At 37.2% G+C, this 15,905-nt stretch overlaps 1 protein-coding gene across 1 annotated transcript; it reads right to left on the bottom strand.

Moving 5' to 3' along the window:
* Positions 1–658: 658 nt before the first annotated feature.
* On the bottom strand, positions 659–15,221 carry LOC142171488 (vacuolar protein sorting-associated protein 51 homolog). The gene is made up of 20 exons (XM_075233864.1): positions 14,832–15,221; positions 12,070–12,209; positions 11,720–11,774; positions 11,483–11,590; positions 10,700–10,798; positions 10,524–10,601; positions 9,697–9,774; positions 6,354–6,491; positions 5,306–5,406; positions 5,114–5,181; positions 4,705–4,778; positions 4,560–4,626; positions 4,111–4,226; positions 2,892–3,158; positions 2,687–2,803; positions 2,286–2,357; positions 2,139–2,189; positions 1,736–1,966; positions 1,481–1,657; positions 659–1,192 (listed from the first exon to the last, which is right to left on the bottom strand). The coding sequence occupies exons 1-20, from the start codon at positions 15,018–15,020 to the stop codon at positions 1,076–1,078; spliced, it is 2,343 nt and encodes a 780-aa protein (XP_075089965.1). The 5' UTR covers positions 15,021–15,221; the 3' UTR covers positions 659–1,075.
* Between the last annotated feature and the right edge of the window lie 684 nt (positions 15,222–15,905).

Genomic DNA, 15,905 nt, shown 5'->3' with positions numbered 1-15,905 from the left:
ATGAAAGAAAATACTCTTTTTGATGAAATGAAAGAAAATATTTTTTCTAAATCATGAAAAAAAAATACTTATTTTGTTGAAATGAAAGAAAATAATTTTTTTTATATCATAAAAAGAAAATACTCTTTTGTTGAAATGAAAAAAAAAGTACTCTATTTATAACCTGAAAAGAAAGTATTATTAATAATATTTCTATTTAGGGTGGGAGTCGGGGGCCGGGTTGGAGGGTGGGGGTCGGGGTTTGGGGTGGGTAAGTGGGGGTGGGTTGGTGGGAGTTGGTGGGGTGGGGAAAGTTAAAAAAGCGTTTTGGAAAATGTTTTACCTTTTTTTGATAGGGAAAACATTTTCCTCCAATTGGAGGAAAATATTTCCAAAACATTTAAGAAAAAAATTGAAAATCCTTCGTACCAAACACACTCTAAGTCTGTTATCATCTCAATCATTTTTTTTTTCTCAAAGTTGGATCATTAACTCATATCAGGAGTCCAATCCTCTTGATTAAAAAAAAATAAGAATCTAATTCTGGCAGGCCAGAAATTGCTCAAGAAAGGGGTTCATATATATTAAGTTGATGATTATCATAAAGATGGACTGTAAGCTAATTAAAATTGACACTATTATTCTCGCTACCAGCTAAAATCTAAACAGTAAACACATCTTTTATTTGGTAATGTCATATATTAATTAACACAAAAGAGGAAGAAGAAACAGCTTTCATTGTAGCCCTTTCCGGATACAAGTCTCATTACATTCCAGTAAAGGCAAACAAAGCCAAATGTTAAGAGTCTGCTCAATACAACAAGAAGTTTTGGTTTACCCTTCTAATCGTTCGGAGGAGCTTCTAGCAACACAGCATCTTCAGGAATTAGGGAAACAGAAGTTCTACAGGGAACTTAACAGTCTTTTTAAGGAAATGGTATAATGCTTATATCCAATAGGTTGTATATAATCCGTACACCACAAAAGGCTTTCATGGCTAAAGTGTTTCCTTATATACGTGCATAACCTGTTAGCCAGCATCTTGTGAACGCTTTCAGATCGCAGCAAGCTCAACAGTAGTACGGCTCCCACATTATTATGAGGTATTACCCTGCTCCGAAGTCTTTGCCAACTTTGCTTGGGTAAGCCTGTCCAGGATAGGAGGTTCCAAAGGAATGGGATCAAGACAACGCTCAGCAGCAGCAACAATTACCTGTTTAGAAAGATAAATTCAGTTTGACTCTTGTTAGGCGAGAACAATTAGAAGCATTCAGCATATCATGTACAATTGCAAGCAACTAAACAGAGATGCTGCTGAGGGAGTCAGGGAGAGATGTAACATAAACAATAGCAAGTAATAATGACGAAAGGAATTTTTTAGGTAATTCTCTTACTGCAGAAAAAGAAGCCATTAAAGAGGATATTATCATACTACTAGTGCCAAAGGTTCCTTCGACATAATAGCTCTAGAATACAATAGCGTAGGCATTTGTCTCTTTACCTCATCAAGCAAAAAATCAACAGCAGCTTCATCATCGGCAGCATCCTTGAGAGTGGTTTTAAGAAAATGAATGTCCAGCTGAATTTGTTGAAATCCACTACGGTTAAAAGTCTGAAGTCGGACATATTCTTGCAAACTCTTCAAGCAAAGTTTTATGATAGTAGTTATTACTGATTCCTGCAAATTAAAGGCATTCTAATCAATTGTTTTTCAAGATAAATGCAGTTTACCAAGTGACAAGCACTAGCACTCAACCTGTGTATGTTCAACTTTTGTAAAAATTTCCATCTTCTGCTTAAACAATTTCGCCAAATGGGACTCAAGAAGCTGACTTCTAGCCTTCTGGGGATTTGACCGTACCATTCTGTCATCTCTTAATGGATTACTACGGGAGGAAGTGGTGCTCCCATTGCTGTCAGTACGGCGATGCTTACGGTTGAGCCCTTCAGGTAATATACTCTTTACTTCATTGATGATACCATCTAGCTGGCAATGAGATCAAATAGAAAGTGTTAATCTTCTACTAATCTTATTTCATGTCTTTTCTCCGAGAAGAAGTATAATCAATTACATAATTACGAGGATGTAAGTTTTCTCCCACGCTGCACTTTAGCTTCCCATTCTTAGAACGGGAAAAGAAGATAAAACCAAGGTTTACCTCTTGAAGAAGCAGATCAACAAACATATGAACTTCCCTGGGTTCTTTATGCTGTACAAAGAGGAAAGGTAAGGAAACATTAGCACAAACCATTCACATTGGTCTGCTCGGGTAATGAACTCCTACCTCATCGTATGCTCTGCTTACCTTGACCCAATTTGGCGTGGTAAACCTTTTATTCAACACAACTGATATCTTCTGAGTTCTCATGTTAATATACTGAGAGTAAATTGAGATGAAGAGAATCAGAATTTGATTTCATAATCTATTAATGAAGGTAATAAAACAAACACTACAAGCTTCATGTTTCATTTATAAAATTATCATCAAGCTAAGAAGACAATTTAAAATTCAAAACAGAGATATATGCTACAAAGATAACAGTGCATTCCATGCACGTTAGCAATATAAGACTACCCACGACAGAGACATTAAAACTCTCAGTAGCTAAACACAATAACTCAAATTCTGTAGTTAAGCCAGTCACTGAAACAGAATAATGATGTTGGACATCTGAAAAGAAAATGCACAGAATCTATGGTACATACATGCTGCAAGTATTTTTCACCAGCTGCTCTGAAGGTGCGACAAATTTCTGCGGGAATAAAAGCTGGACCATTTTCATAGCCCCGAGACCCACCACCAGAAAAAGAGGAGGCAATTTCCTGAAAGATTTGAAATGTTCAGAAATACCCAGTTAAATGGGGCGGATTATATAATTATACTGGTTATAACTATTAGAAGACTCCTTACCTCGGTAATTCTGGGAATAGCAATTTGCTCAACAAAAACAGAGAGTTGAGCCAGCAAAAGAACAAGCCCAGGAAGTATTTTGTCTCCCTGTATTCTCTCCCGAAAGCTTAGGTCTTGACTGGCTGAATATTTCTTTCCAGAAAGTAAGAGAAAATGATCATTAAGTTTCCTGAAGAAGTCCTGAAATCCTTCTTGTACCCAGTCAACGATCAAGTCTCTCAATTTAGAAAGCAGTTCCAAGTTTTCATCAAGAAGTTGACGGAAATCCTGTCATACAAGAAATCAAGTAAAGGTGTAACTCAAACACAATTGACTTGGAACTTAGTGCCTGTAGTGTGATACTATTTTATAGCTTCTTTTTGTCCGTTGGACAGTAGGATTTCTTGTGACATAGGGAGCAAGTTTTTGTCTAGTTGAGTTATATTCCAGGCAGTTGTTTTGGCATAATTAGTAGTTAAAGCTATCTGTCAGTTACTCGAGATCAATTTTATTGATGTCTCTTACAACAGAAAGCATAGAAGCATTTCGGTAATTAATAGCGGTACAAATTTGTTAAAGCATGCTTATATTTTTGGTAATGTAACTTCATCTGTAGAGACAAGAGTGGGTTGCTCTAGTGGTGAGCACCCTCCATTTCCAACCAAGAGGTTGTGAGTTCGAGTCACCCCAAGATCAAGGTGGGGAGTTCTTGGAGGGAGGGAGCCGAGGGTCTATCAGAAACAGCCTCTCTACCCCAAGATAGGGGTAAGGTCTGCGTACACACTACCCTCCCCAGACCCCATTAGTGGGATTATACTGGGTTGTTGTTGTTGTTGTTGTAACTTCATCTGTAGAATCTTTCAGTATATATGACATTGCTAATCCAAAAATTTTAAAACCACTCCAGAGGACAATTCACAAGAACATGAACTCACATGGAGATGGATTTTACTGATCGAAATTTCTCAACCTATTACTTTTTAAGAACTTTTCAGTCCTTTACTTCTATATCATGCAGATTTCTAAATTTATTTCCAAATAGACTCCGATGCTGAAACTGAACACCGTAGAGGGAAGAAGTAGAATTGGTCATCATATACCGACAACTTAACAATCTCTCTCAACCTGCAGTCCTATAACCGGCGAAATAACAGCTTTAATAGCCTTTGGACAAATACATGAACTATTTGATACAAGGATATATAAGGACTCTGTATAATTGCACAACAACTTATTTTACCAGTAAGACATCCATGCTGCCTTGAACTAGAGCCTTTTTACTGGCCTCAAGTGTGGCCTCCAAAGAATATTCTTCTTCAATACCCTCCATTTGATTACCGACTTTTACAACAGCACCTGCCAGTTCAAAAGAATAAAGAACAATCAAAATTAAGATGAATTAGAACTCCCGCAAAACATGTGATTTCAATATTAAGGTCATAGTATTGATAGACATAATTTATTTTCTCAAGGTTAATTATTTAGATTGTCCAAAATTCTTTGGTAAAGTAAGTTTCCTATCCATTGTAAATTGAGCTTTGCATCTTACATGGAACAAAATATAAGATGGAACTCAAACTTCTGAAGAACATTTTTCACTCGTATATCTTTTGAAAAACAAAAGGTAAGTTAAATCCATATTTTTTTAAGTTAAATGTTATCTATTTATTGCAATTTAACAGTACAAACCTGAAATATCAAGTAGAAGATGGCTAAATCTGCTACCAATGTATTGTTTAACGGCAACATGAGCAGCCTGAAACATCACGGTCAGCACACCGACGACAATAAAACAATACTGACTAATAAGAGGTAGCTGTCTATTATAAGCAACCTCCATAGTAAAATCACGCAGACCAGCCTCAGGCAACACTTCATCCATCAGAAGCACATCGGTCCAAATAATCCCTGACGAAATACGGGTGTCATAAGATACAATTAGATCTCGTTACAGTGTCACCATAGAAGTGCTATCCATGAAAAGCTTGGTTATAGAAACAGTGGACTTGACATTTTAAAAACCCGAAGAAACAAAAAAACAAGCAAGACTGAAACCAAGAAAGAAAATCAATAGTATCAAGCATCTATTACAGGGAGCAATGCTGTAAGGTAAAATAAGAAAATGATGTCCAACGAAGGAGGTAAAGAGGAGCAGTTGAAATGCAAAACTAAAGTTGAATATGCAAAATAAAATAGAAGCCAATATTACATCTGTTAACGAGGCAAATGCTAGTGAAACTTACTTAACATGGCAACAAGATTGGAAGAAGCAAGTCGTTTCTTGATGTGCTGCTGGGCGGCTTCAAAATGCCTAAATTTGGAAGCATGTGGAATTGTAATATTAGTCGCAGATATGACAATATTCAGCACAAATGATGATGAGAGAACAAAATCAGCTTCACCAAGAAAGGGGGTGGTGAATAAGAAGTGCGTACATTTTAGGTACATTTTGTGCAAGTCTAGAGAGTTGCTGTTCTGAATCATGGAATATAGCTCGATAAGCACGGACAGCCTCGGCAAATTCGCGAATAGATGCCTAAGTCATGAATAGGACAAATATAAGGATAATTATAATTAGTATCAGGAAGGAGAAAAAATAAGTATTACACCAAACAATTCATATCCAGAAGCATACTTATTTTTTGGGTACGAAATCCAGAAGCATACTTAAGATCCCAAATCTGCATTTTTTTGGTTTCACCATCTTATTTTAAGGAAAATGAGGGGCACTAGCATGTTGCATAACAAATATCTCAGCAAAGTAGTCTTTCACATAAATGTGCGAGTCATGTAACAATGCCAGTTCAATTGAAGTTTAAATACGTAGAGCTTCTTTTCCCAAGTACTATTCACACCCTTATCGTACATTCCTCCCTTTTGTAGTGATAATATCCACCTCTTTGCAAGGTTAGGAGGGGTACTCATCTTATAAAACAAATAAAGGGAATAGTGTTATTAATGTAACTCATCAACAACATCATTGACATTATTTCATATCACTATCTTTAGTTTTAGTTATCTGTAACCTTAGTTAGAGATAACGTCTTATTTAGTAGTTAAAGATAGAGTCTTAGCTGTCAAAGATATTTAACTTGTTCAGCGTTTCCTGTTCTATAAATAGGATCTTTACATACTTTATTTTGAAAACAACATTGCAAACATATTTGATAAATCAAACCGAATATTAAAACCTCTAACTCCTGATGTTCTCCATTCTCCCTTCGTCCCCCCTTCTTCTTGTGTCTTCCTCCCTGTTTCTATCTATTCTCTCCATTCTCCCTTCTTCCCCCCTTCTTCTTGTGTCTTCCTCCCTGTTTCTATCTATTCTCTCCCTACCCCCCCCCCTCTCTCCCTCGTAGTCTTCTCTCTTTCTCCTTCTTGTTTCTTTCCCTTGCTTTTCTCTCATCTCTTTCTGTACTACATCAATTAGCCAGCATAAAATAGCAACTTCAGACCATGAGCAATGACCTTGCTTTAACGCACCTCATGCGCAGCAGAAGTAGCTGATTCAGGAAAGTTTCCTTGATCTGCTGAAGCGTGGGGTATTTCCTTAGATTCCAGATGGAGATCCACAAGGAACTGTTCTAGTTTTTCAAAAAGTTGCACTTTCAAATTATCAACCTGAAAAAAAAACATAGACATTTAAAGACCAACATGGAAAGAAGAAGACAATAGAACTTTCATAGATTAATCACAATATTGAACTAGTTAGCAAAGAGTAACAATAAACACAAGAATTTTTATTGCAGTCAATTTTTTATATTTACAAACTAAACTCAAAGATAGATAGTTATTCTCATATTGATATCCAGTGAGTACGAGGTCGCGAGTTTCTCTTTACATTTTTTTTTTTTTTTGGGATAAGGTCAGACTGCAAGTTTCCTCTTTACATTTATTTTTCTTTTCTTGTTGAGGAACTTATTTCAACAAGCATGCAATGTATATTCCATATCATGAGACCAGCATATAAATAACTTTAGTCACCAACAAACCACCATATCCTTTTGGCTCTATAAACATACAAAAAATGACCACATTCACCGCCGATAGCACTACATAAAACGCATCCTTCACATTTTCAAGTCTCTACTTGAGAAAAGAAAAGGATAAAATTGAAGAGGCATATTAGACAAAAGAAGCTGATTTCAATTCAGAGGTATTGACAACTGTAGGGTTTTGATTATAGTATAGGGGACATAAGGTACTTATATCTTTTTTCCTATCTTAATAGGAAATTTACCATAATCCTTTTAAAATACCTAACATGTTTCCCGTTAAAGGTATGTGAAGTGCATCAAGGACGAAGAAGGAAGAGTTTTGTTGGATGAGGGGCTTATCCGTCAGAGATGGCAGACCTACTTCCCTAGTCTCTTGAACGAGGAAGGGGACAGGAGCATTGTACTGGGTGATTTGGAACTCTCCGGGAGTCGTTGTGACTTTGGGTATTGTAGGCGGATTAGAGTTGATGAAGTTGAGGAGGCTATGCGTAAGATGAGCAGGGGCAAAGCGACCAGGCCGGATGAAATCCCGGTGAAGTTTTGGAAGAGTGCGGGCAAGGCAGGCTTGGAGTGGCTCACTAGGTTATTTAATGTCACTTTTAGAACGAAGAAGATGCCCGAAGACTGGAGGTGGAGCACGACGGTTCCTGTATACAAGAACAAGGGTGATATCCAAAATTGCAATAACTATCGGGGTATCAAGCTGCTTAGCCATACTATGAAAGTCTGGGAGAGAGTGGTAGAGCTAAGGGTGAGAAGGAGTGTGTCTATTTCCGAGAACCAGTTTGGGTTTATGCCGGGGCGTTCGACTACTGAAGCCATTTACCTTGTTAGGAGATTGATAGAGCAGTATAGGGAGAAAAAGAAGGACTTGCATATGGTGCTCATCGACTTAGAAAAGGCGTACGATAAAGTTGAGAGGGAGGTTTTGTGGAGATGTTTGGAGACTAGAGGTGTACATGTTGCCTACGTTAAGTTGATTAAGGACATGTATGATGGAGTAAAGACCCGGGTGAGGACGGTGGGTGGGGACTCGGACCATTTTCCGGTTATGATGGGGTTGCATCAGGGGTCGACACTGAGCCTTTCTTTGTTTGCTCTGGTGATGGACGTACTGACGCGCCACATCCAAGAGAGGTGCCGTGGTGCATGCTATTTGCAGATGATATTGTATTGATTGACGAGACGCGAGACGGTGTGAACGCGCAATTAGAGGTATGGAACCCTGGAATCTAAAGGTTTCAAGTTGAGCAGGACCAAGACAGAATACTTGGAGTGTAAGTTCAGTGGCAAGACTCAAAGAGGGGAAGGGGAGGTGAGGCTGGACTCGCAGGCCATCCCTAGGAGAGGGAGTTTTAAGTACCTTGGGTCTATTATTCAGGGGATGGGGAGATTGATGAAGATGTCTTACATCGTATTGGGGCGGGATGGATGAAATGGAGACTCGCTTCCGGTGTTTTGTGTGACAAGAAGGTGCCACCGAAACTTAAGGATAAGTTCTACAGAGTGGTGGTTAGATCAACGATGTTGTATGGGGCGGAGCGTTGGCCAGTCAAGATCGCCCATGTCCAGAAGATGAAGGTAGCAGAGATGAGGATATTGCGATGGATGTGCGGGCACACCAGGTTAGATAGGATCAAAAATGAGGTTATTCGCGACAAGGTGGGTGCGGCCCCCATTGAGGACAAGATGCGGGAAGCGCGACTTAGGTGGTTTGGGCATGTGAGGAGGAGGAGCACAGACGTCCCGGTGAGGAGGAGGAGCACAGACGTCCCGGTGAGGAGGTGTGAGAGATTGACATTGGAGGGACTACGGAGAGGTAGAGGTAGGCCAAAGAAGAGGTGGGGGAGAGGTTATTAGGTAAGACATGGCGCAACTTCAGCTGACCGAGGACATGACCCTTGATAGGAAGGTATGGAGGTCGAGGATTAGGGTAATAGAGTAGATAGTCGAGCGTTCATAACAGTAGGATTGGCACGTAGTCTCGCTTTCTGTTGGTAATAAGTTTTTATGACTAACCGTTATTTTCTTTCATTGTTGACCACCTTACTATCTTGTTGTTTTTATTCTGCTTTTATATGGCTTTTTGGTACTATCCCTTCTTGTCTATGTTTTCATTAATGTGGTTCTTATGCTTTCCTGAGCCGAGGGTCTATTGGAAACAACCTCTCTATCCTCACAAGGTAGGGGTAAGGTCTGCGTACACACTACCCTCCCCAGACTCCACGGTGTGGGATAATACTGGGTATATTGTTGTTGTTGTTGTTGTTGTTGTTGTTTCCCGTTAAAGGTATGTATGGCTAAGAAAAAAAGAAAAGGACCTTACCATATGGCTATTAATATACGAAAATCATTTTGCTATGTACTTCACATGTTGCTTACCACAATCCTCCTGCTATGCACTTCACATGTTACTTACCCACATCCCTCCCCAACCATTCTTTACATCAATGATGTAATGCATCAAGTTAACCTATTCTGCAATTGCTTCACTTGGACCAAACTTGTAACAAAATGCAGCAATTTCATGAATTATTGGAGCAAGGCACGGCCAAATTGAGGTCATCGACATGCTCATCTTCACAGGATGGAGAGCTTAGAAAGCAACTAGAAGTTAAGCTTCTTTCCGAGAAAGGGAGGGTGACATGTAAAATGGGAGGGAAGGAGTACATCTTTTAACTACACATTTTACTTGAATTAAAGGAAAGTGAAATTCTTATAAAATTGAAAATCTCATCTAAAATAAATTCAAGAATAAAGTGAACCATGCAAAACAAGTAATAGAAATAATCATACATGGAAGCAGAGGAAAAAGGTGTGACACGGACCGGAAAATTTAACTGCTTAAGGAGCATAACAGCTTCAGCCCTAGCTTGTATTGAGTCCGAATCTGAAAATACCTTTCCCTGAAACCAAAGAAAAAGTAATATGAAAGATCACCTCTGATCATTTTTGCCAAGTTCTTGAGGAAAAAACAAACAACTTGAACTAGTATCCTGTAAATTTGTATTCAGATTCACCTTTTTCCCCTACTTGAAAATTAGCCCTTAGAGAGAGGAAGATGAAAACACTCCCCAGCATGGCATAGATCTAAATGGTTCATAGAGATTATAACGCTTAGCTTCGTTTGTTTAGAAAGGAGATGAAATAAAGGAAAGGAGAGGGAACCAGGTGACCACTCTAAACACAAAATAAGTACTCCCTCCTGATTGTAAATGCTAGCGCCACCCAAAGGGTGGTCTTTAGCACCCCTTGTGGGTGGCTACCACCGAAGTGGTAATAAGTACTCCCTCCATCCCAGCTTATGTGAAAATCTTTCCTTTTTAGTCATTCTCAAAAAGAATGACACATTTCTATATTAAGTAACAATTTAACTTTAAACTTCCTGTTTTACCCTTAACGAAGATGATTTATAGCCACAAACACTTTTATGGTTTGTTTTAGACCACAAGTTTCAAAAGTCTTTATTTCTTTCTTAAACTGCATGCCCAATCAAACACCCTCACATAAATTGGGACGGAGGGAGTACTATTCTTTGTCTTCTCTCCTCTCTTTCCTTCCAAATCCTTCCATCTTAACATAATGTTTGACTCAGTTTAAGTACCTCGACCAGCTATGGCATTTCTCGAGAAAGTAACTAGAAAAGAGAAGAAACCTGCAAATTCTTTGTAATAACAGCGATTGCTTCCTCTGAGGCTCTTTTGCAATCCTGGAACGAAGAGTCCCCATATGCCTGGTGATAAAAAAGTACTGACATAAGATGAGACTTTTACATGCCATTAACATCATATAAACGGTGAAAACAGTGGAACAAGGACCCTATGCACAAACCTTGAAAATGGGCATGGCTCCAGTGTAATATTTCACTGCATCAGCATAGGCTTCTGATTTGATACACTTAGCTAACCTAGCGGGTAGATCATATATGAACTGCTCTTTTCCACAGAAGATGAAATCCGTGTAACTCACACATCACCAGAAACCAACTTTTATACAATGCATAGCAGCACACGACAAGGAAGTAACATGATGAACCTGAATAACAAGTCTATATGATGGCCAAGGTAATAAGACATTTTATTTTCTTCAATTAACATTAGTATTAATTTACAACTTCACCAATCCTTTTTTGGCAGTGGACTATTTACCAGCTCCAAGGATCTGGTGGCTAAAATATGGAATGGCTTACTCGTTCCTCTTCCTAAGAACAATTTTCAGTTTTTCACTAAATAAGTAAAATTTGCTCTACATATGTATAATGAGTTCAAGTAAATTGTACATTAAGTAATAGATAATGTCATTCTTCAATTAACATCTGGATCAATCTACAATTTCACTGTCGACTGAGCATATCATTCCCCCTTCCTTAAATCATATTTATAAGCATTTCCCTTTGCTTAAATCATAAAAAGTCAAAAGTTAACCAGCTCAAGATATCGGGGGGGCTATAAAGGAAATGTCTTATTACTCTCTCCTCATCCCTAACAGCAAACATAACTTAGTTCAAAAGGTTGTTATAAGAATCCAGAGTTGGTAACTTCAATCCTGAATAAGAAAAGACATGTTTTACAGTGGAGTAAGACATTGCAAGAGTTTAACACCTCATTTTATTACCTGAACTTTGCGTAGAAGATTACGGGTCCGATGCAACTTCTCTATGTGCTCTCTCTTCTCAAAAAGAGAAGTATTGACCCCATCACTTTTAGATTGCACGGACATTATCTGCAAATAATTGAAAGAAATCAAACTCTTGACACACATTAATCAATGTTTTGCTGCTTGAGTCATGATTATAACCAAAAAACAGTAAAATACTTCTTTAAAATGGTAAAAATAATAATAAACAAAAACCTTTTCAAGAAGCTGTTCCATATTTGTCTCCATGCCAACAATATTATTTTTCATCCTGAAAAAGTAATCTTATAGGTGAGTTCTTTAATGCCAAATGAGAACATGACAACATAAAACCCAGTTAGTCCTGATTCAGCATACAAGCTGAAGCCAAGCATAATAATTTAGGAAACTACTAACAATTGCATGATCTCCCTTATTGTTGGGCACCGAAATTGAGGAGCCATGAAACATGCTATAAGTACTAACAAACTCAACCTACATAGAGTTAAGTTGCAACTATATCCCCCTAATATCTGCCACATACGAGATGAAATGGGTTCAGAACAACATTCTAAAATAGAGTTTACCTTTTAATTGTGTCTGTGGCACTTACGAACTTGTTGTAATTTTCATATACCAGCATTTGCAGGTCAGTATCGAGATTCTTTATCTCAGCAGCCATTTCGACATGCCTGTGAAGCAGACCTTCCAAATTGGACTTCTGCACCTGTATGTTTGGTGAAATATGTCATTTCTCTTTTCCAGGACTAGAAAAGATGCATGATTAAAAGAGCAGCTTACTCCTTGGGAAAGCAACAGATTAAATAAAGACCTCCCTGATAAGTACATAACTTCGCAAATACAAAAGCTTTTAAGAAGATACACTACGTTAAAGCCAAACAATCACGTCCACTGTGTCAAAGTTTGCTCCTCTAACTTGAGTAGGATGAGATAAATGGGAAAAGTGTATTGTACAGTAATACTGATTGATTCTGTTGCAATAGACTGCTGACCGAAAGTGTGACAACTCATTTTCCTTTTCTTTTCTTCCAGCTACAAGGATTAAACTGACATGGGACTTTTGTGCCTCTTCTTTGATTCTTTTAGCCTTCTGCTAAGGTTACCAAAAAACTGCCATGGTAATTTGTGCCCTCCATCTCAAAAGGAGCAGTTACCCTATTCCGTTAAACAAGGTGGAGCTTGATTGTTACGTTGCATTTACTATGCATATCCAATTTTACATCCAAAAACCCAACTACCAATGTAGTTTTCAGGTATTTCTATTTGGTAGTAATAGAACCCAAAGTTGTATCATTTTTCATGTTTGTTACAATTTCTATTCTTTTAATAAGTAATAATTTTACTCGTACAAAAGAATACACAGTAGGTGACCGTTCTTATCAAAAGCTTTACAGAATTAATACAGTTTTCGAAGATCTTAAACTAGTAACATAGCGTTGTCTGCTCTGAAGAAACGGAAAAAGAAAAAAAAAAAGAGTATACAGACATTTTCTCGGAAGGATGTAAGAATTAATTACTACACATTGAAAACATTTTATTTTCTTTCTTTCAAAGATGTCGATCCAATGCAAAGAAGAAAAGCAATCCATATTTTCTCTAGTTTTAGGTATTGCCTTCCCATGTTTGTTGTTGATGCTATAAGCATCGATGCAAATAGATCAGGAGAGAGGAAAAAGCGAAGACAAGATAATTTTTTATGACGGTGGTGTCCTGGATAGTTTGCGCGCACCTCGATTACTCAACCGGGTAACTACTATCTTCCAACAGCACAAGTACTGGGTATCTCTGCCCACCAAGGGTAGGGAAGTCAAGATTTCAAAATTGTACTCGATACGGAGTTCTAACCCAAACTAAAGGAGCAACCATATACACAGCCCAAGTATTCTTTCTTTTTCGAGGGTACCTAAAATATGTAAACCATAGAAGGATTTCCCTGTGTTAAAATCAGGGCAATGGTCAAGAGTAACTAATTGAAGCCTCTCTTTGTTTAGCTGCATAAATGAACTAGGCTAAATATGGCGGTATAGATCAGTACTGAGCACTTCTATGCTCCTTTCTTGCTACTGGATCAGTCTCACACTTACACACATTCTGACATCCATTGCAGTTAAGGGGTAGGGAAAGTTCCAGATACTTCCAGTTGTGGAGAATGATATTGGATGTGCACAATGATGATAAGCTGCAACCACCTTCCAGGCCATGAAGCTAACAGCTCTAAGACATATTACCAAGAAGAATCCTTTCTTCACCTCCATAAGCTGGGAAGGTAAGAAGTTAAGCCATTATTGCAAGCTTGTCCATGGGAGATGCAATTTTTGGTTTCTCAGGCAAGAACGAAGAAAAAGCTGACATCTTTGACTTGCTTAATTGAACTTAGAATTTCCGGAAGACCAACGAGGAAGTGCTAGAACTTGGACACAAAAGATAGTTACGGTTCATTATTTTATTCCATTGTTCGTTAAGCAATTACGGAGCTCCATTTCATGTCCAAAATCACAGTATCATCTAATTAAGCCTTCAATATTACAGATAACTTTAGAAAGCAAGAAAATCGAACACCTGAACCTTTCTAAACTCATACGTCCCCTTAATCAAAGCTGATGAAGCTTTTGAGCTACGAGTTCAATTGAATCTAGTACTTTTGACATGGAATATAGATATACATATACGTGAAAAACAACAAAGTTCCAATAAATATTAAGTCTTGAACACATAATTTCAAAAATACGACGAGTTTGATGCTAAGAACTTAAAGCCTGAACCTATCAAGTTCAAATCCTGAATCAGCCTTTGCTACCATTTTCTTGGCTCTACCACTATTTATGTATGAACTCCATCAAATCAAACCTCAACATTTCTCCAGCATATCTTCAAAAAATTTGTTTGAACGGGCCTCTAAGATCATTTTACGTGGCATTCTACACAAATTCAACCTTCTTTGAGCTACATAAATTAGCTTTACTTATCAAAAAATATTTATTTTTTGATGATCGCCCTACTTTTAAATGAGTTTAAATTCTATGCACTAACGATTTACAGGTACTTGTAATTAATAAGATTGATTGGTAACCTAAAATAAATGCTAAATAACCTGCTATAACAGGTCGAATTAAAATGAATGTAAAATATATACTACAATGTCAGTAGGTATAACTTAAAACGTTTTCAAATTGCTAAGTGAAGAAAAAATTGGAATAATATAAAATAAAACATACTATTTAATTTACTCAAAACTAAAACTAATCCAATATCATCAATTTTTTTAGTCAGAATTGATCCGTAAAAAGTAAATAACAGATGTAAAAGGAGAGAAAAATGAGGGGCATACAAGTAAATTCATGTACTGATCGGCGTCGAAGGAGGTGGTGTTGATGGTATCCAAAGTGGCGAATCTGGAAACAGAATTGAGCGGCGGCGTAGAAGAAGTAGAATTAGGATCTGGAGAGTAGAAACTTGATAATAGATCTCTCATTCTCTTGGCTTTATCGTCCATTGCTACATCTTCCTCTGCCCCCATTTTTTTTATTAATTCACGATTTGTTCCTTTTTGCTCGAAGTTTTAAAGACTGCTGCTCGAGTACTGAAGAATTGAGATCTGTTGTTGTTGGTTGTTATCTATGGCATGTAAAAATACAGTGATCAGATGAGATTTTAGAATAACAGTAACCAAACGGTTATTATTAAAATGGCAGAAGCCGCATTAGTCTATGCGAGTCGCAAAAAGCAGCTTTAAAGCATTTTTTATTTTATTTTTTTTATAAATAAGCCGTTACGTATTTGGATAGAAGTATTGGAGCTCAAAATAAGTTGTTGATGTGTTTGGTAAAAAATATTTATATACACATTTTCTGTTACGAGGACTAAAATATACTTAAAGTTGTTAACACTAAAAATGAGTTAATTACTATAAGATCTTTTATTCTAAAATGATTCTCATCTCAATTAATTTATGTTTCAAGCCACGTTGAATAAAATTAATTAGACAAATTTTAAAATTATTTTCGTTTAAATTACTTTATCAAGTTAGATTTTGGGCTAACCTTTAGCCCATGCTAATTTACTTAGAAGTTATGTCCAGTTAACATGGCAACATTAGTATTGGTGATCAAACGATTCAACTTTCAAATAAGTTTAAAATTCATAAAAATTAATTAAAAGATAAACATATAAATAACATAGTCCCATAATAGTAGGAATAGTTGAAATTTGGTACTGAGTTTTTTAATAATTGAGAAAAATTCTAATTGACAGAATAATGATAATTAAAATTGTCCACTTGCCTTCGTTAGATTACATAGAGAATTTTTACCAATTTCCTGGACATTCATTTCGTGGATAAGTGGATAGTTCCACTAAAGTCATGAGTAGTTGCCACATGTAGTTAAATTCCACACGTATTACT

Source organism: Nicotiana tabacum, chromosome 17 (assembly GCF_000715075.1).
Source record: "Nicotiana tabacum cultivar K326 chromosome 17, ASM71507v2, whole genome shotgun sequence".
Lineage (NCBI taxonomy): Eukaryota > Viridiplantae > Streptophyta > Magnoliopsida > Solanales > Solanaceae > Nicotiana > Nicotiana tabacum.
The sequence above is the reverse complement of the archived record's forward strand: the minus strand, read 5'-3'. Positions and strand labels throughout refer to the sequence as shown.

Coding starts and splice junctions, on each gene's coding strand:
- LOC142171488 (XM_075233864.1), bottom strand. CDS start 15,020: ATGGGGGCAGAGGAAGATGTAGCAATGGACGATAAAGCCAAGAGAATG. Junction 11,775..12,069: donor GCCACAGACACAATTAAAAG/GTAAACTCTATT, acceptor TTACTTTTTCAG/GATGAAAAATAATATTGTTG. Junction 2,190..2,285: donor CCACGCCAAATTGGGTCAAG/GTAAGCAGAGCA, acceptor CTCTTTGTACAG/CATAAAGAACCCAGGGAAGT.